Source organism: Sus scrofa, chromosome 7, assembly GCF_000003025.6.
Source record: "Sus scrofa isolate TJ Tabasco breed Duroc chromosome 7, Sscrofa11.1, whole genome shotgun sequence".
NCBI lineage: Eukaryota > Metazoa > Chordata > Mammalia > Artiodactyla > Suidae > Sus > Sus scrofa.
Window position 1 is genome coordinate 10,037,814 of NC_010449.5, and position 20,682 is coordinate 10,058,495.

Genomic DNA, 20,682 nt, shown 5'->3' on the forward strand with positions numbered 1-20,682 from the left:
AGGCAATAAGAATTAGCAAAATCATAAATACATACCCTTTAAATACATCTCCTAAAAAATGATTTTATGCAGATAAGGTGATTTAATTTTTTGGCTGCAAAATGTGTTAGAAATTCATTTTTAAATTAATCAAAAAACTTAAAACAAGCTATTCTGTCCTAATAAATTAAACTTTGCTGAACATACACGAAAATTATGTTTCATTGAAATGAAAACCTAAGGCAGAAAATAAATCTATTATTTGTTTCACTCAAAGGAAATTCCTTCAAGCCTTACCTCTTAGGCAATGAAGAAATAAAAATAACAATCACAGTCATATTTCTAATCTTCCAAGGCAGACCTAGAAATCACGCATTTCACAAACAAACTGAAAAGCAATTCATAACCAAGTCTTACCATTTCATGAGAAAACTTGCTACAATGACAATTTCTCTTAAGAAAACTGACATTTTGGACCCAAATATTTCTTTACTTGTCCTTATCTTGGATAAACATACTGTTTAAAAGAAAACTCAAAAAAAATTTGCAAGTTCAAGGGTCAGGGATCAAACCCATGCCAAAGCAGGAACAAGAGCCACAGCAGTGATGACGCTGGATCCTTAACCCACTGAGCCACCAGGGAACTCTCAATTTTAAATTAAGTATAAAAAACTCCTAGATAAGCATATATCACTGCAAATGAAAGGTAACTAACGGTTGCTCTTTCTGATCAAGGCTTTACAATAACGTTAGGATTTTGGGAAGGAATTTTTAATATCTCTTGATATACTTCAATACATCCCCAGAAAGCTATTACTTGGCCAAAATAAGCTACACGACTTGCTTTTCTCCCATCAACGAATTGTTCATTCTTTCCTTCCAAAAGCAGTGGGTTGGATCTAAAACTGTTCAAAAAGATTACCAGAGATAAGCAAAATTGGACCAAAGAAAACACAACAGTTTTCTCCAAGAATACTCAGGAGGTAGGTACTGTTTCTCATCCATTCATTTGTTCATTCATATGAATGCTAGCTAAAAATTAAGTACTGGAGTTACAGAAATATAAAATAGTCCCTTATTGAAGCTGTACACCAGATTGAATCTGTACACACCACCAATAAGCAGACAATAAAAAACAATTACAGATATTATAATTACAGTCTGCCCAAAAAAGCAAAGGAACCATAATAAAAACATAATCACATTTTGGGGAGGAGAAAGTGGCACCAAAAAACACATACCTTTAAACTAGGACTTGAAGAATAATTAGTTAAGCTTGGCAAGTGGGGAAATGGACAAGAGAAAGTGAATATAGGTGAGGAGGAAGGAAGAACCTGGACGCAGAACTAGAAACACGAGCAGCAAGTACGGTCAGGGCCCTACAGAGGGTACCTAACGGCACCACATACCTCCCGTGTGCCCACTGCACGTTCCACAGATGCCAATTCTGATTAGAAAAGGTCCTTGAGAGTATTTTTAAAACCAAGTCCCCCAGCCAAGTTTATGGTTAACCTCTACGCAAAATTATTCCCTTTCCTGTCCACCCCTCATCCCCTCAGGATTGAGGAGTTTCAAAGAAAAGGGGTGAATGACCCTGCGGGGCCTTCCTGGGTATAAAAACCCTTCCATGTTTGTTTCTAGAAAAAAGACTTTCATCTTCTAGGCCTTCCTTGACTTCCAAAGAGCAGACTCAAGCAGTTACTAATTAGGGAAGGAGGGGATGCAGAAACAAAGGAAAAGTAGTCAACAAGAAAAGGAATGACCGCTTCAAACAACAGCACAGCAACTGTAAAACAGAGTCCTAGTTCCTCCTCAAGGAACATACACAACCATCTGACACATATTTTTCAGGTGTTCTGCAGAAAGTAAGACCCACCCTTGCAGGTGGTGGACGGTGACTCCATGCGGAGCACAAGCAGAAGGCTGATCATTCAGATTCCCAAACATCACCCTCACCACCAAACAATCGGAAGAGAGTCCACAGGCGGATCACACGCCCGCAATCCTCGCCCCCACGTTGCCTTTAAAAAGCCTTCCCGGAAAGCCCTTGGGGACTCTGGTCTCTTGAGCAGGGGCTACCCATCCTCCTTGCTTGGTGCCTGCAATAAACCCTGTATCTTCCTTCACCACAACTTGGTCAGCAGACTGGCTTTGCAGGACATCGGGCAAGGGGACACCAGTCTGGTTAGGCAACATTTCCTAACCTAAAAAGTTTGTTCCATCCCTCTTCTCTGGGGTCACTTTATGTTGATTCAACTGTTAAATACTCTACTTTCTATTTTCTGGGGCTTATTTCTCCAAGCCTAAGCCGGCAGAAAAGTGGAAATGGAGATTAACTAGATGCCCCAGTCAGAGCTCCCTCAGCTTAGCAAAGAAATGAGGGATAAGGACTTTAAATTTCATCAGGGTGAATGCCAAAATGAGAACTGCGCTAAGAAGCATTCTGTTCAATTGAATTGTCAATTCAGTTTTGTTTTTTGTTTTTGTTTTTTGTCTTTTTGCTATTTCTTGGGCAGCTCCCGTGGCATATGGAGGTTCCCAGGCTAGGGGTCTAATTGGAGCAGTAGCTGCCGGCCTACACCAGAGCCACAGCAACACGTGATCCGAGCCGCATCTGCAACCTGCACCACAGCTCACGGCAACGCCGGATCGTCAACCCACTGAGCAAGGGCAGGGACCGAACCACAACCTCATGGTTCCTAGTTGGATTCATTAAACACTGCACCATGACAGGAACTCCATCAATTCAGTATTTTTAAGTAGATAATTTCTTCACCACCTTCACAACTGCTGACAAATAATTTAAAATCAAAATAAAGGAATTATTGAGTTTGGTTTGGGGGGGGCAGATAAGGATTCTTCAATATCATTAGTCATCAGGGAAAAGTAAAGCCACAACAAGAAACCACTAGATACCTATTAGAACAGCTACAAATTTAAACAAAACAAAACAAAACAAACCCCGACAATATGAGCCCTACCAAGGAGGTAAAGCCACAGTAACTCTTATGCAATGTTGGTGGGAATGCAAGCTAGTACAGCCACTTTGCAAAACAATTTGGCGGTTTCTTATAAAGGTAAAAAAAAAAAAAAAAAAAAAAAACACACCTAACAAAGGATCCAGTAATTCCACTCCTAGGTATTTACCCAAGTTCAACGAAAATTCATGTTTATATAAAAACCTGCACGTAAGTGTTTACATGGCTACATTCCTAATCGCCAAAAACTGGAAATAATACCAACATCCTTCACCTGAAGAGTAAATAAGCAAACTTGGTTGGTTCCATCATACACTGAGTGATAACAAGGACTGATGTACCAATACAGGTAACAACAGGGCTGAACCTCAGATGCGTTATACTAAGTGAAAGATGCCAGACTTAAAAGACTATCTATATACCACCCTAGAAAAGGCAAAACAATAAAGGAAGAAAACCAGTCAGTGGTTGCTAGGGGCTGGAGACGGGGAAGGCCTAGGTCAAAAGGGGTGTGGAGGAACTCTGGGGGTGACAGAACTGTGCTACAGATTGAGCGAGGTGATGGTTACACGACACACGTGACTGTCAAAACTCACAGACCTACACACTACAAACGGTGCATGCATCTTACTACATGCCAGATACGCCCAACATCAAAAATGCAAGAAAAAAATATGATGAGGGAACCTGGCAAAAAAGAGATGAGCCTGAAAAATTACAAAGGTATTAGTCCCATCATGAAGGACACTGCTAAGTTTTAGATTTTGTCCTGAAAGCCAGGGTGTACCAAATGATCTCAAGAAAGGGACAGACACAGGTCAGTTGTGTATTAGAAAGGAGACAGATGACCGTTACAGACAGGCGTGAGAGCAAAACAGGGAGCAATTGGGAGACCTTGGTAATTTAGAGGACAAACATCTAAGATCTGACTAAAGCAGAAACTGTAGAAATGGACAGAGAAAGTTAGACACAGGAAATTCTGAGTTTCCACCAATGGTGAAACCATTAACCAAAGTGGGGTTGAGAAAAAGATTTTAAACAAGCTAAATTTAAGTGCCTGTGGGACATTCAAATGCAAACATCTGGTGAGATATATTGGTCTAGAGCTCAAGGGAATTGAGCTTTGGAGTTGAGACTCGTCAGGGTATTTGCAGCAATCAAAACAAAAGGCCAAGCTCAGGCAAAGACAGAATATGCAGAATGACAGGTAAAGAGAACCCTGGGAATTATCCTGAGCAACACCGGCATTATGGAGTTGATGGTATTACTTGAAGTATAAAAAGAACTGGCTTACTGAGTACGCAGCAGAAGAGTTAGAAGAGTTAGAAACGGTTACAGTCATGTGCCTATTTCAATCAGGGGTCTCTCAACCACTTTATCCTTGGATTCTCTGATTTCATCTTTGGCTACATCACCCTGGGAAAACTGAGGTAGTTAAATAAAAAGTTATCCTTGAATCCAAGGTTTCACTCTGTACTTTCCATACTGTTGACACTGAAGATACTCAGCAAGTAAAGTAAGAGGAAAAATCTACTGAATACACTTATTATGTCAAATAAAGAGAAGCACCATGAGGGGTTAAATGACTCACTTCCACTACAGGTCAACTCACACAGCCTCATAATTTTATCTCAGTAGCTGGACAAATGACTCTATAGATGCTTTAAAGGATCTCTGATCCCACAATGAAGTTATCAAGAAATATACCAGCAGACAGATCCAATGATTCTAGGTAATTAGCTCTCAATCAGAGATATGCACTGAAATTCCATGTGGCATTTCCTCAAAATGCCTATCTTGCCCAAGCTCTACGTCTGAAAATACTAATTAAGGAATTTTTAGGGTAAGACCCCCAACTACTGTATTTTTAATAATCCCTAAGTGATTCTGATTCTGATATTCACACACACACACACACACACACACCCACAATCCCAAGTTGAAAAGCTGATATAAAAGCTGATTCCAGCATCTACAGGAAGATCCCATTTGGAGACTCCTAAACCACATCCTAACTCTGGGGACTCGCCGCCAACTGTGAGCAAACAATGTCCCTCATCTGTACCCACAATTCTGAGCCCCCACCCTGTAAAATATCTATGAACCACCTTTTAGCTCTGGTTAACTACCTTAGAGATTTAACTTCTCAGCAGAAATTCAGAAAATGGCAATGAAATGGCAGTGTAAGAAAGGCATGGAAAATGAGTCATAATCTATTGTTTTATTTCAATTCTCCATTTTACTGACAAACCTAGTAGAAAAACTTGGTAATTTCATCAACCCAAGTGTTAATTTCAACTAGTATTAAGCAGAACCAGATCCAACCTGCTACACTGGAATACTCAGATGCCATTTTTGCAATTACCGACATTTCCACAAAATTCCAATTGTATTATATAAATGGTTATGAATTGAAACAAAAATAATTAACTTTAAGCAAATGATTTCTCCCACCAAAATTTACACTCACCCATCTCTTCCCTTACTGACGATTTTTACTTCAAAATAATAAATCCCACAGGCTGCTGGTATTGGATGCGTGGCACGAACTGAAGCTGCATCTTTTGGGGTTTTGCCATGACCTGCATGAGAAACAGGAAAGAAAGAAACAAAGACAGTCAAATGAAAATCTTAACAAATAATTCAGAATCAAATATGGGTTCTGAATGATATATACATTTCTGCTCCCATCAGTACAAATAACCAAAGACTTAATGAAACTTTCATCATCACAACTGATCCAATATGAAAAGTAGCACAAATGAGTCATGGAACTCTCCAAACTATTACTAGTTTTGCTAAAATTTCAGAATGTAAGCACAGTGAACCTAGCAGTCCTTTATGCAAATTAAAGTATTTTAAGATAGACAGTATTTTTAAGAAACAAAAAGCTGCAATTAAAGAACACGATGAGAAGGATTATTTTTATTAGATCTAAATTTGAATATAATTTATAAAATTCCTAAACAGCACTTTTTGCCAAAGGGCCTACTTTTTATTTTATTTTTTTTATTATTTTCTTGCTTTTCAGGGCTGCACCGGTGGCATAAAGAAGTTCTCAGGCTAGGGGTCGGATCGGAGCTATAGCTGCCGGCCTACACCACAGCCACGGCACTGCTGGATCCTTAATCCACTGAACGAGGCCAGGGACTGAACCCACATCCTCATGGATACTAGTCAGGATCATAACCCACTGAGCCACAATGGGAACTCCCAAGGGCCTATACTTTTTAAACCGGAAGCATCTGTATCAGAGAGTATATTTTTAAGTGAAATTTTATACAATTAGATTCAATTGGTGAAACAGCTTTCCTACTTTAAGAATTCACAATTTTGTTCTTGGACATACTCTTATCATTAATTCTATACAAAGGCTGATCCATAAAATTGCTTTGGTCAATAACAGCCTCCAGATAAACATATCTAACCTCTAGTTGTCTTTTCTTTTTTAACAAAGGAATATAACACCACGCTATTGCTGACATGCTTAGGAAATCTTTAGATAATGGATTTAAACTTCTGAATTAGCTATTCCTCAATCTAATCCCAAAGGGTTTTCTTTACTCTATCACCTCCCCTGTTCATGGCCCAAGACACAAATTACCCTGAAAGCTAGCACGTGAACAAAGCCAGTGAGCAGAGGAAATATACCCATAAAACCACCAGAAGATTAAAGACACAAGCTGAAGGAGCATGTCAGAAAGTACTCAGAGAGGGAGCGAGACAGGCTCCCCAATCCCCCAAAGGTCTGTAGGAGAAACCAGGCTCGCAATCATCACTCAGGTGTTCTAGTTAGATACGCTTCACCCAACACAAACTTGTGTCATTCATCTTTCAGTCGGACTCTAACTTAATCACCCTCATGGCTAGCAGAACTCCCCCTCTCAAATTTACCAATTTGGTTTTAAAACTAAACACCTCTTTTAAGTCAAAAGTTATATCTTAGGGAGTTCTCTTATGGCAAAGTGGGTTGGGGAGCCGGTGTTGTCACTGAGGCAGCTCGGGTCACTGCTGTGGTGCAGGGTGGGTCCCCAGCCCAGGAACTTCCACATGCTGCAGGCATAGCCCACCTCTCCCACGACCCCCACCCCCTGCAAAAAAAAAAAAAAAAAAAATCACACATATCTTCCCTTACTCTGCCAAATTATCAATGCACACCCTATCATTAAACAGTTATGTTTAGTTGTGATGCAAATGCGCACATGTTCACATGGCCTAAAAGAAACTGGAATAAACTCAGCTGCTCTTGTCTATGGCCGCTCACAGAGGTCTTAAGTGTGTGTGTTATGGGCAGAAGTTCTCAGCCTGGTGACCGCTGAGAGGCGATACACTTAGCTAGAAGATAAAAATGTAAGCAGTTGTAAGGATAACTTGATCCCCTTGCTGTACAGTGGGAAAATAAAAATAAAAAAAAAATGTAAGCAGCAACACAGAGGCGCCAACAAAACTGCTTTAACACATGCAGATAACGTTTATACTGAGCTAAGGAAAAGAAGAAAAAACAGCTCAATTCTGCAGAATGATACACTAGTCACCTTTTAAAAACAGGCATTTAATAAATTACGACTTCAGCAAAACATCTTTCTTCAGTAAACTTATGTTCAAATAATTGAGCTGCCTGGGGAAAGGTCATGTATACGAAAAGCATTTTTAAAATTTAAACAGTTAAAAATAACTAAAGAATACCTTGATTAACTCTGGAGTCCTAAATCAACCAGCCTTTATTTTCGGTTTAAGTATACCTTGAGATTCCCTTATCCCAAAACTTTTACGGATAATAGCTGACATACATTTAATACTATGACATACATTTAATACTATGTGAAAGGCACCATTCCAGGGCATTGAATTGACACACAAAAAAACAGAAAGTTACCAAAGGGGGTGGGGGGAGAATGGATAAATTAGGAGTTTGGGATTAACAAATACACACTACTATATGTAAAACAGATAAACAACAAGGACTCACTGTATAGCATAGGCAACAATATTCAATACTGTGTAATAACCTATAATGGAAAAGAACCTTAAAACATATATATGTGTATGTATAACTGAGTCATTTTGCCGTACACCTAAAACACAACACTGTACATTAATTATACTTCAATGTAAAAAATGGTTAATAAATAGACACAATGTATATATTAATTCCTTTCAACATTCGAAACAACTTATGAAGTAGGTACTATTTATTATCATTTCACAGTTAAGGAAGCTAAGGGAAGATGGAGAAACTCTCCCCAGGGGGTACTGCTGAGCGAGAATCCCAAACCAGGATTCTCCCTGGGATTTAAATTCTAGAAGCCTGATTCAGAGCAAGCCCTGAACCCACAGGAAGGATTCGGTTACAATGAGCATTCTGGGATCACTTCACATGTATTCCCACCTCCTATTCTAGCTACTTCTATAGGAAAAGAGAAAGGAAACTAATATTAGAGGCTAAACAATCTCAAAGTATTAGGTGCTTTTGTACAGATTTTTCTCAGTCACCATCTGTGAAACAGGTATTATTTAACCTCATTTTTAAAAATGAAGACATTCTTACAGAGGTTATATAACTTGCCCCAAATTGATAGAATCATGCATTAAATCCATGTCTGAATTAAAATCCTCTACATCCTTCCATTACGCAAAAATAACTGTGAAGAACTACACGGTTATAAATCTTCAAGATTCAATGATACTCATTATGCTCTACCTAGACACTAAAGACAATTCTGAAATCGTTGAAAGGATTTGTTTCATTTTAAAATTAACTTTAAAGTTTTAAAGGAAAAAGTTGAGATGCAAGATTAAAAGGATTCTTACCACTTTCAGGTGGGACTAAAAGAGCAAAGGGCCTATTTCTAACTCTGTTCATCAGCAGGACGTTTACTACCTTAAATTCTGTGGTGACCAAAGCACAACCGCACACGAATGCCTCTTTTAAAGTGTGCATTTTAAAAACCACAGTCTTCGGAGTTCCCGTCGTGGCGCAGTGGTTAACGAATCCGACTAGGAACCATGAGGTTGCGGGTTCGGTCCCTGCCCTTGCTCAGTGAGTTAAGGATCCGGCGTTGCCGAGAGCTGTGGTGTAGGTTGCAGACGCGGCTCGGATCCCGCGTTGCTGTGGCTCTGGCGTAGGCCGGTGGCTACAGCTCCAACTGGACCCCTAGCCTGGGAACCTCCATGTGCCGCGCGGGAGTGGCCCTAGAAAAGGCAAAAAGACAAAAAAAAAAAAAAAAAAAATTAAAAAGTTAAAAAAATACAAAAACCCACAGTCTTCACCGTTAAGTGCTTTCTAGATGGTTCAAGAAGCAAATACATGTATTACTTCAGAACTCTAAGGCTAACAAGGTCAGCTCTTCCTGGTCAAACAATCTGTTGACGGCATTCGACTGAATCAGAAAGGACTTGAATCAAGCCCACCCCAGCCCCCACCCCCCAACATGCAGCCACGTCTAAGACTGCCTTCCTTGTACCGCTAGCCCTCAACACAGGTAATGTACCTCCCATTCGGCCTAGAAAAAGAGACTTCCTGAAACCCTTGTTGGATCTCGGCCTCCCTCAGCATTTTCCACCTCCTTCTGCTCCGGCCCCACCAGCCAGACCCAGCTACTCCCTGCTACCCCGAAAGCTGTGCCCTTCCTTCCCAGACTGGCCAGGCCCTGCCTGGCCTTTCCGTCCCAGTTCAAGCTTTACTTCCTCACGTCTTCTTTCTCTAACCTCTCTGAGTCCATCGAACGTCCTTTTTTTTATATGCCCTCCATAGCACATCAACACACACGACACTTTTTTGGTGATTGTTTTTCTTATTCCTGCATTTTAATTCCAGGACCTCCTTCTTCCCTCTAACTTCCACTCTGATTTCAATCACTCTTCCCAGAGCCACACTCTGGATTCTGACATGCCCTCAAACTATTCCACCTCAGAAATATTAAACTCTATAGTCTGTTTTGCTATAAAACACATTTCCTGAATACAAACTAGCTCACATGCACTTGGTAAGCACGGGAATGATGTCAGCATAATAAAGACATTCAGGTCATAACACAGCCTTTCCCGGGACATGAATGAGTTAGAAGATTTTAGCAAAATACTAAAGGCCCTAAGTCAAAAAAACGAGACTCCTACAGAAGGGTTTTCTTTCCTATTGTACACTGTGTTTGATGCTTCAGCAACTCTATACTTGCTGCTATATCCAGCCATCTGGGAAAAAGGCAAGTACAATACAGATCAAGAAGTGCTAAGAGGCCTCTTCTTTTTTAATACTGGCATGGACTCATGTATCTCATGCATGTTTACTTTCTACTTTGGGTTATAATTCCACACTGCTTCATTCCTTTTGTTGCTCAAACTGTTCCCCGTTTAGTCACCGGGAGGTTTTTCAGTTGGCTGCTTTGGCACTCTGACATACCTCCATTATGTGTTTTTTGGTTTTGTTTGTTACTTTCTGGCACTACAAGATGCTGGAAGCTCAACTTGTGTGTTTCCTGCCCCAGTCCTAGAATCGGCTATTTCCCCAAGGAGCCCTGGTTCCTTTTACGAACAAACGGCATTAGAACCCAAGATCTAGGTACCAGGTACGCTTGCTGCTGAGGTATCACTGCTTTTAGGCCCTCTCTCCGATAAGAGCAAGGAAGTAACATGTGTGTATACTAACCCCTATATATACACACATTTACACTTTTACACGTAGTCACTTGTGTACATACTAAGCTATACATGAGTTTATACCATTGAGCCCAACTCTAATCCATTATGGCATGGATCATTCTAACACAACCCTTTGCCTACCTGTAAAATTCCACTTCAATGGTTAGAAACCCAGTTCCCACCCTCCACCGCCCGCTGACTTGTTAAATCCCAGTATATCAGGATTGTTCATCTGTATCTCCATGGGACACAACTTAGCAACAAGAACTCAATACTTTTAGTTTTACAAACTCCACCGATTTCCAAAGTTACTTACTCAGGTCAGTGCCTTTCCCTCCTCCTCTCTGAGACTCTTTCATACATCTGTAAGATACATTATTTTGTCACATTCTACATCCTATCCTAGGATTTCCCCCTTCCCATCTAAGATTTTTTAAAATATGTACATATTAAGGTTCGCTCTTTATGGCCTGAGATTCTACGTGTTTGTGAAACACACATTACAGCATCACACAGAATGACTTCCACTGACCTAAAAAACCCCGTTCTTTGCCTCACTCCCCCTCTTTCTCCCCTTAAAGGTCCCCGACAACCACTCATCTTTTCACTAGCTCCAGAGTTCTGTCACATTAACTGAAATCACACAGTATGTAATCTCTTCGGACTGGCGTCTTTCTCTTAGCAATGTGCATTTAAGATCCGTATGTGTCTCTGTGTGCAGGGACAGCTCACTTCTTTTTATCACTGAGTGTCAGTCTATTGCTTGGATGTACCACAGTTTACCCATTCACCTACTCAAAGACATCTTGGTTGCCTCTTGATTTTGGTGATGATGAGAAAAGTTAGGAACCTTCGCACGCAGGTTTTTGTATGGGCATAAGTTTTCCAATCAGCTGGGTAAATACTAAGGAGCACAACTGCCGGATCATACGGTAGAACTATGTTTAGCTTTAGTAGAAACTGCCAAACCATCTTCCAAAGTGGCTGTGATTTTGCACTCTCACAAGCAGCATTGAGAGCTCCTGTCGTTCTCTGCACCCTCACCAGCAACTGTGATGGTCAGGTTTTCTCTGGATTTTAGCCACTTGAATAGCTAAGATAAGTATTTCCTCTTTGTTTAAAAAAAAAAAAATGGTGAAAAGGACTAAACCCTGAATCAGATTTTTTTTTTTTAATTTTATTAAACGACTGGCAAGAACTTAACATCTCCAACAAGGAGACCAAACCCCAGAGTTGAAGGCTGTGAAGGATCTAACAGCCAGTGATATTGTGCACAAGTGGCAGCAGAAATTTAACTGGGCTTGTATTTTACTAAGACTGATATTTTTGTAGTGCTCTGGTTACAAAGTTCCATAGGTTTTAAGTGGTCTGCTCCAGCCCAATTTTTCCCATAAGCCCTGTTACTTTTAGTGTGCAATTCTGTGGAAAACACGAGCTTTTTCCAGCAATGCAATCCTGGCATTACAGCGGAAATACCGACGTCTTCCCCCAGGACACACCCCCCACCCTCTCCCCTTCCTAAAGAATTCACTCCTGCACTTATCAATATCCAGGGAATTCGAATTCCCAGAACCCTTTCTTCGTTTCTTTTCTTCTTCCTCTCCCAGGATAGTATACGACGTGGTCATCATTCAAACATCTTGACTTCCCTCACTGGTCTATCCTTCCATCTTCCCCTACCAGCAAAACCACAGCCTTAAATCAACATTATAATCCACCTTCCCTGCTCCTGCTCCTGCTCCGGGCAGCTGGCCTTTGCTGAATAAAGTCCAGCCACCCTGCAAACAGCCACCACTGTGGACTGCCGACGTCAGCTGGGATCCCCCACGATGACAACTTAGACGTCTTCAGTTAGCTTGCTCCCCATTCCCCCAACGCCTGGTCCACATCGTCCTCATTCACTTTAGGTCCTCAAACTCAGTGAGCAAACAATTTGGCTTCCTTTGTCATAAGAAGGGACGCCACCATGATACACTCCGTCACATGGGGTCACGCTCTCTCTCCACTCTCACCAGGTGCTCTGTCTACACCTGTCCCTCGCTCCACTATCATCAAAGGAAGAGTGCACACTTCCCTCCTCTTCAAGGCCAAACGTCTTCAGCTTCTGAACCTCTTTCCTCCCTCCAAGCTCCGGGGTTAGTCCTTTCATCCTCTCCCTCTTTACTCTCCTTCTCCTCAACCTGCAAGGGCAAAGTGTCCTAAAAACATAGACGCTGTCCATAAAATTCTATGCCTGTGTTACAAATCACTGTCAAGAATGCACCAGGGTTGGTGGTCAGCATAGTGAACTTTTTCCCTAACTTTAAGCTATTAAAACCAGGTATCGTTACTATTTATCTTACTTGTTAAAATGTTAAATTTTGTAGACATTGATTGGGACGTCATACCTTGCACAAACATCATACTCTCATCTCACTTATGTCACTTCAGTTTTACCCACACAGCGAAACTGAAACAGGACCTACTTAGGAATGATACAATATCTCCAATAGAGTACTTTCTAAAGGGCTTTTGAGGGATACTTTTAACTATGTGGATTTACGTTTTACACATTGATGTTAGAAGTTAATCCCAGATACAACGTAACTCCACCATCAGCCATTGGGGGAAAAAAAAATGCCTTGGGAGTTCCCCTTGCGACCCAGTGGGTTAAAACTCCAAATGCAGGTTGCTGAGGAGGTGTGGGTTCAATCCCCAGACTGGTGCAGTGGGTTAAAGGATCCGGCACTGCCACAGTTGCAGCTCGATTCTTTCCCTGGCCCAGGAACTTTCACATGCTGTGGATGCGGCCATAAAAAGAAGGAGTTCCCGTCATGGCGCAGTGGAAACGAATCCAACTAGGAACCATGAGGTTGCGGGTTCGACCCCTGGCCTCGCTCAGTGGGTTAAGGATCTGGCGTTGCTGGGGCTGTGGTGTAGGCCAGCAGCTACAGCTCCAATCAGAGCCCTAGCCTGGGAACCTCCATAAGCTGAGAGTGCGGCCCTAAAAAAATAAATTTTAAAAAAGACAAAAAATTTAAAAAATTTAAAAAAATAAAAAGAGGAAAAAAAATTGCCTTAACCCTCATTCTCCTCCAGATACTGCTTCTTTCCTCATCAGTATTTCCCTTACTCTGATGTCTGCCCCCATCACTCAATTCAAACAGCTCTGCCTAAGGCCACAACAATCTCATCTCCAAATGCAGTGGAAATTTTTCTGTGCCCAGCTCACTAAACCTATCTGTTGCATCTGACACTAAAGTTCACTTCCTCATTTCTGATACTCCTCTGCTCAGCTTCTGTGACACCACCCTCCCTCTGTCCAGGTGCCTCTTAACTATTCCTTCTTGGGCTCCTCCCAGTCTTTTAGTGCTGGTGTCGCTCAGGGTTCCATCCTTGGCCCACTGCTCGTCTCACTTTACTTTCTCTCATACACTCTGAGTTTCAACTACCAGCTGGAGGTGACTCACCAATCAGTCATGACCTCAACCTCTCTCCCAACTTCAGGTCAGTGATGTTATGTACCAGCTCTTCCTGCCCCCGGCACCGTCCCTACAGAAGGAAGTGGGGCCCAGACTACCCTTGTGCCAGGCAAACACTCTGTATTTCATAATGTCCCTAGAGCTGATTCAACACAGGTTAGCACCTACCAGAAGACCACCAGTTCACACCACGGCAGACAACGAAAAGCTCCGCCCAGCTAAGGACGGGGGCCTGGGGGCAATTAGCTAGGCCGATGTGCTAAGTCTATCAGGAATTTAAAATAAGAAGGAAAGGATAAACCAGGCAGCAAGGAAAAGAAAAGACAGCAACCAAAGCGAGTACTGTAGCTGGGTCACTCTAACATTAGAAGAAAGTGACAATCTTGGACTCCAGCTGTGGCGATTACAGAGCCACCTTAACTCCAGAAGACCTCCTTCTGCTCGTTCTCTAAGACTGGATTTTTGGCTTCTGGTTTACGAGAAGTCCGACGGTGGTATGATCGTGATTGCCATTTGTACGTACCTCCAAATATACTGTACTACTTCCCTGCACTCATTATTGGATCGAGTCCTCTGCAAAAAACTAACAGGACTAGAAAGCCAGCGCCATCCTTGATTACTCTATCATCCCATCATATCCCGTCAGGGTCCCTTCCACACAGGTCACAGCAGGTCTGATCGTTTCCACCCCACCACCGACCAGCCTTGGGTCTTGACGTCTTACAGGGTCAAGATGAGGCTGCTGCTTTCAGTCCCGCGCCCCCTGAATCCATCTTCCAATTAGTTGTGCAATCTGACAAAGACGAAAATGAGCCGGGCACTTCCTATTTAAAATCCTCTGATGATTCCTCATCTCTTACAGATGATCTAAGCTCAATAAAACATTCTATAAGGCTTCGCACGATCTCTTCCCAGCTGCTCCCTCCTTGTCACACACTTAAATCCCAACCATCCCATATTGCCTGTAGCTCCAAACAGACAGAGTAATTCTCTCCTCTATGCTTTTTCCCTTGTAATGCCCAGCCCCTTCTCTTCCCCGATAGCATCCTCATCTTTTAAGACTGACCACTGGCCTCTTCCCCTTCGAGAAGCTGTCCCTGACCCAACAACTTCAGCCCCTTCCAATGTCAGCCTGGAGCAGATGCTCCGCCCACCTACCACAGTGCTTTTTAAAACACTCCCCTTACTACACAGTTTTATGTCCTCCAAGCTCTTTGAATTCACAGACAGCATCTTATTCACCGAGTGCCCAGAACCTGGCACAGAGTAAACATTCAGGAGTTCCCATCATGGCTGAGCAGAAACAAATGTGACTAGTATGCATGCGGATACAGATTCGATCCCTGGCCTTGATCAGTGGGTTAAGAATCTGGCGTTGCTGCAAGCTGCGGTGTAGGTCACAGGTGCAGCCTGGGTCTGGTGTTGCTGTGGCTGTGGTGTAGGCTGGCAGCTGTAGCCCGGATTCGACCCGTAGCCTGGGTACTTCCATATGCTGCTGGTGCGGCCCTAAAAAGACAAAAAAAAAAAAAAAAAAAAAAAGAGTCAATATTCACTAAAAGCTCACTGAATAAATGAAATGAATAAATAGTTAGGCATACATACAAACTGTCTAAAAGAATATCTGCCCTATAGCAACTGCTCAATAAACCATCATTTTAAAAAATCGTTATTATAGTCTACTTTCTGTTAAGTATGACTGTTAGATTCACTTAACTCATGCTATTATTGACTAGTATTTTTAAAGCTAAATTCCGACAAAGGGATCCCTGGGAAAAACCCAGTTTTTAAATTCTTCGATTCTAAAGAACCTTTTTATATCACCTCCCATAAATCTCAAAAGAGATTTACACTGGTAAGCAAGCAAATATTTGTTGAGATATCTGTTCTACACAAAGAAGTGCAAGAAATTAGATAAGCAATTAAATTTAGGAAGTGTTTCAGGCCCAATGTCGGGTGATACTGAGGGGAGGGGTAACAGGCGCAGCAAAAGCTCAAGCTATTTGGTTACTATTCATACATAACGCTTCAATTAGAAGGTGCGGTTCACTACTCATTACACTTCCTACCATTCCTAGCTTTCACTTATCTTACATTTCTTCCAAGCTGCCCTAAATCGGGATAATCAAGGTGTCTGGACTTTTCCTTGGCATTAGTGTACTCAAGGCAGCACTCTTCCCCAGAGGAAGTACCTTCAATGTCAACTCTTCTTCAAAAGGTTATAAATACGATCACTGGATTTTATCTATTTGAGATACTAAGTCTCATAGAAATTGAAACAGGCAACAGGGTATAGTGGGAAGAACACTCAATACAGAATCGGCGAAAATTAGTTTCCAATCCTGGCTTACTTGGGACTGGGAAAATCTAACCTCCAGATGCTCCTACTTTTTCATGTCTAAAATGAGAATTCCACCATCTTATCCCAATCCACTGACACGTTCCTGAGCGCATGTATCAAAACACTTTGCAAAGTATCCAAAGAGTAGGAATTTCACAAATATAAAAATGCAACCTGTAACCGAAACATTCAGACTAATCAAACTCTGTCATATTCATTAAAATGCTTAGGCTGGGATAAAGTTATCATTACAACTAGGTCTAAGTTTGTCGTATATTTGTACTTATTCAAAGCTGACAAGAATTTTAAAAATAAAAGGGGCCATTCTTGAGAGGTTCAACATTTGGTGTGTGACTGCTAAGCAAAGTGTTTTTAAAATTTTTAACATACAGTCAACACACCCAATTCATCTGCAATGCAATCAAGTCTGTGTACAGAGCTGGCATTAATCCCTTTGATTCGGTTAAGGACCTTCGCTGCTTCCAAAGAGTAACTCCACTTTAGGAGAATAACATCTTCAAAACAGAATACTTCAGAGCAAAAGAAATTTCTACTTCAAAGGTCAGGAAAATCCTCATCATTCTGGAAAATAATTATCATCAATCTTTTGAAATTCTCTAATATACAAAAGTACTTTATGAACAGTCGTTTTTAATGTGATTTTGTCACTGCAAGTTTGATTACCACTACCTATGATCCCCCCTGTGCTCAGATGTGCAGAACTTCTGGGGTGGTCCACTCCGAAGGCACACAGAAGAACAACAGGAAAAACACACACACACTCACACACATGAAAAATGACCAGAGGAAGAGGCAGAAAAAGGGGGCAAAAGAGTCCATGTTTGGGACAAGGGGGAAGGAAGAGACAAAGGGGAGACAGAAGAAAGGGAGAGGAAAGAAAAAAGATGACAAACAACAAAATCTGTTCTTCCAGAAATAATGTTTATGTTTATAAAAGAGTGAAGTTTCCAGAAAGTGAATCTTAGTATTACACAATACAAAGTAATAAAGAGGCCAACAGGAAAAATAACGGAGACAGCAGGGTCATAAATACTCCAAACTCCAACCAATTTCACATAAGATGCACTTTTCCCTGACCCAAATCATCAATTTTACGTAAAAGGAGCTGGTAAAACTAGTCAAGGCATGTTACAGTGCTAAGTAAACTGTAATCACAAATCTTAGGCATCACAGAGATTCAGAGCTGGAAATTGCCTTACAAATCACCCAGTTCAATTCCCTCATCACTCAGAGGAAGAAACTGAGGCCCTGGCTGCGAAAATGCTTGACATCGCAAATGATGGCAGAACTTGGAAAGCTAGAATCCTTTGTTCAGTAATCTCCTCGATCTTCTTCCTTTGATTTTGTAAGCTAATTATTAACCATTAATCATAAATTTAAAGTTTTGTGGGGTCTAACAAAAAGCATTCTGGTAGCTAGATCAGAGGTAAATACTTACACAATATAGCAATGTTCACACAAATTAAAACAAATTAAATAGTAGTCTTCATAGGATATTAACAAAATGTTCTACCAAAGAGAAAGTCGAGGTCCAATATTTTGGAATTTTCATCCATTTCAATTAAGACCCATAACATTTAAAATTGAAAGTACTTTTCTGGATCTATGGATAAAAGGAAAGACTACTCAACAAGGCCTATTTTTGTGTGTTATTCTTTGCAGCCAAATCATTTGGGAGATTTCTGCGGCCATTCTCCTTTCTGATTAAATAGTAACTTATTTATCAAGGTTCTTCTCAAATTTCAGTCGGGTAAACTTGAAGAATTTCACCACAATGGTGGTTTATACCCTCTATCTCCACGTCACTAGGATCTGAGTAAGACCCTCCCTTTGAAACCAATCAAAATGAGGCTGCTTTGAATGTAAAAGCAGCAGGTTTGGGGCCTAAAAAAACTGGATTTGTTTCCGGATAGACTGATATGTTGGATTGATCCCCCCCCCCCACCTCAGACAAGTAAACTTGATGTGTGCTATTAATTTGGACTACATTTCAAAAATTCCTATGGCCATTTATAATTTTAAATACAACTGATCTGCTTAAAGCTTTGTTTTCACATAGGAGAGGTAGGTGAGGGAAGAGGGGGACAAGCTCTGAGCCTAAGGATGTTTGTTTTTTTAACTGCAGGTGAAAAACATCAGGCGATTTCCTCTGATATCCTAAAAAACATTTTAAACAAATCCCTGTTTCCAGCAGGACTTTATATAATGCCAACGCATAAATACGGGGCATTTCCAATCAGCAGAGGTAGGTTTCTGCTCCCCTAAGAAAACACGTACTCCAGAGGTTTCACCTCTCTTACCCTCCCGTAGCTTTCAGCAAGATACACCGACGCCAAACTTGGGCCCCGGTCCTTTTGTCCCCCTAGACGGTTTCTGGCCTAATTTTGGGCAAAATCCTCCACTGATTACTCCTCCCCCTACACGTCCCTGCTCTCCCTTAATTAGAAATTATCCCTCAGCACCGTGCCTCTCTTCCCCCCACGTAAGAGGAGAGCGCCTGACCCACCACCACCTGGAGAACAATGTAACCCAACTCCGAGCCCAGAGATTCCTCCATCCCGGCCCTACGATTTATCTCGAAGGGAAATCAGAAAGCGAGTTATGTCCTGTCATCCTGGATTCCCCCAAGGTGTCCTGCTCCTGGCCTGGGATTACCAGCTCCATTAGATCCGAGGGCGTTAAACTCACCTTCCCCTGCCCAGAACCGCCCCTTTCTCCCGACCCCAAGGCCGCCCTCGGAGCAGCAGAGCCCGTGGCGAGTCCCCTCCGAGGGCACCGGGCCCGGGCAGGGCTGGGGGCGGGGGCGGGCCGGGGTCGGCGGCCCTGCTCCCACCGCAGGACACACGCCCAGTACCTTTGTAGTGCACCCGCAGGTTGTTCTGAGACAGGCCGATGTAGCTGAACTTGTCCTTCGGGCTCCAGGACCGGGGCAGCGGCGTCTCCTGCTCGTCCACGGCCGGGTACAGGCGCTTGAGCCGCCGCTGCAGCTCCTTCTCCTGCTCGTTCAGGGCCGAGTCCCCGTGCGGGAAAGGCGCCGCGGCGCTGCTGCCTGCCGCCAGGGCCGGGGCCGGGGCGCCTCCGGCCGGGCCGGGACCCGCGGCGAGGCCCGGGGGTGCGGGGGGCGCGGTGGCGGGGGCGGCCGCCGAGGCGGGCGGCGGGGCGGCGGGGGCGGCGGCGGGGCCGCGGTGGCCGGGGCGGCGGCGGCGGCGGCGGGTGGAGGAGCAGGGCGGCCGCCGCGGCCCCCAAGCCGCCACCGCCGCCGCCCGCGCCGCCGCCTGGTGAGCCGGCCGGTGAGGAGCCGGCGCTGACGGCCGGGGGTGCCGGCAAGACGACTCCGGGCACCGGGGCCACGGCCGCCGGCGGTGGCGGCGGCAGCTGCTGCTGCTGTTGTTGTTGCTGCTGCGGCGGCGGCGGCGGCGGCGGCGGCGGCTGCCCGGACATCCCGGCCGCGACTCAGCCTGCGGCCACCTCCACCTCTTCTCTCCTTCCTCCTCCGCTTCCCGGGGGCGCTGTCGCTGCGGCCGCCGGCACCAGGCGCCCAGTCCGCCCGCCCCGGAAGCAGGCGGCTGGCCGCGCGCGGAGGGAGAGAGAGCGCGACGGTTGGGGCGCTCGGAGCCGGGGGAGTGAGCGGCCGGCCGGGGGAGGCCCCGAGAGAACGTTGGCCGGGGCGCGGGCGCGGGCCCGGGACGAGGCGCCGAGGGCGGGGGCGAGGCGGGAGCGCGGGAGGAGAAGGCGCGGTAGCGGCCGCCGCGGCCGCTGCTCTCGCGGCTGTTTCCCGGCGGGCGGGCCGGGCCGGCGCGAGACGCTGCGCGCGGGCGGCGCTGGGCGAGGGGGCGGGGCCGGAGGCGCGAGCGCGGCACGAGGGGCGGGGCCGCGCGGGCGGCGGGGGCTGGCCCGCGGGGGTCCCGGCGCCGGGCGGAGGCGGCGCTGGGGAGGACGGCGGCGCGGGGCGGAGCGCTTCTGCCCGGGTCCCCCGGCTGCCCGCCGGCCGGCCGGGCGCGGGCGTCCCCGCCGTCCCCGAGAGCCCGTCACCTCCTCGCGCCCGCCCGGTTCCTCCCCGGGAGAACCTCCTCCTACTTTACTTCTTTTTGTTGTCGTCGCCCCACCTCCCCACCGTAGGGTTCCCGCTGGCGCGGCGGGGCCGCTTCTCGCCCAGACGAAAGTAATCGAGCCCCGCTGGCGCCGCCGCGAGCCCGGTCCACGAGCTCCGGCCGAACGCAGGAGCTCGGGTTCCCGGAGGTGAGGCGTCCGCCGGCTGCTCGGGCTC

The 20,682-nt window shown here is 44.4% G+C and overlaps 1 protein-coding gene across 1 annotated transcript in view; it reads right to left on the reverse strand.

Annotated features, from left to right (window-relative positions):
- The window catches only part of RANBP9 (RAN binding protein 9), an 81,664-nt gene extending 61,720 nt beyond the window's left edge, over positions 1–19,944 (reverse strand). Inside the window, 4 exon segments of the mRNA XM_021100196.1 lie at positions 5,428–5,539; positions 19,270–19,575; positions 19,578–19,608; positions 19,611–19,944. Of these exon segments, the coding sequence (XP_020955855.1) occupies positions 5,428–5,539; positions 19,270–19,575; positions 19,578–19,608; positions 19,611–19,856 (695 nt within the window). The 5' untranslated portion in view covers positions 19,857–19,944.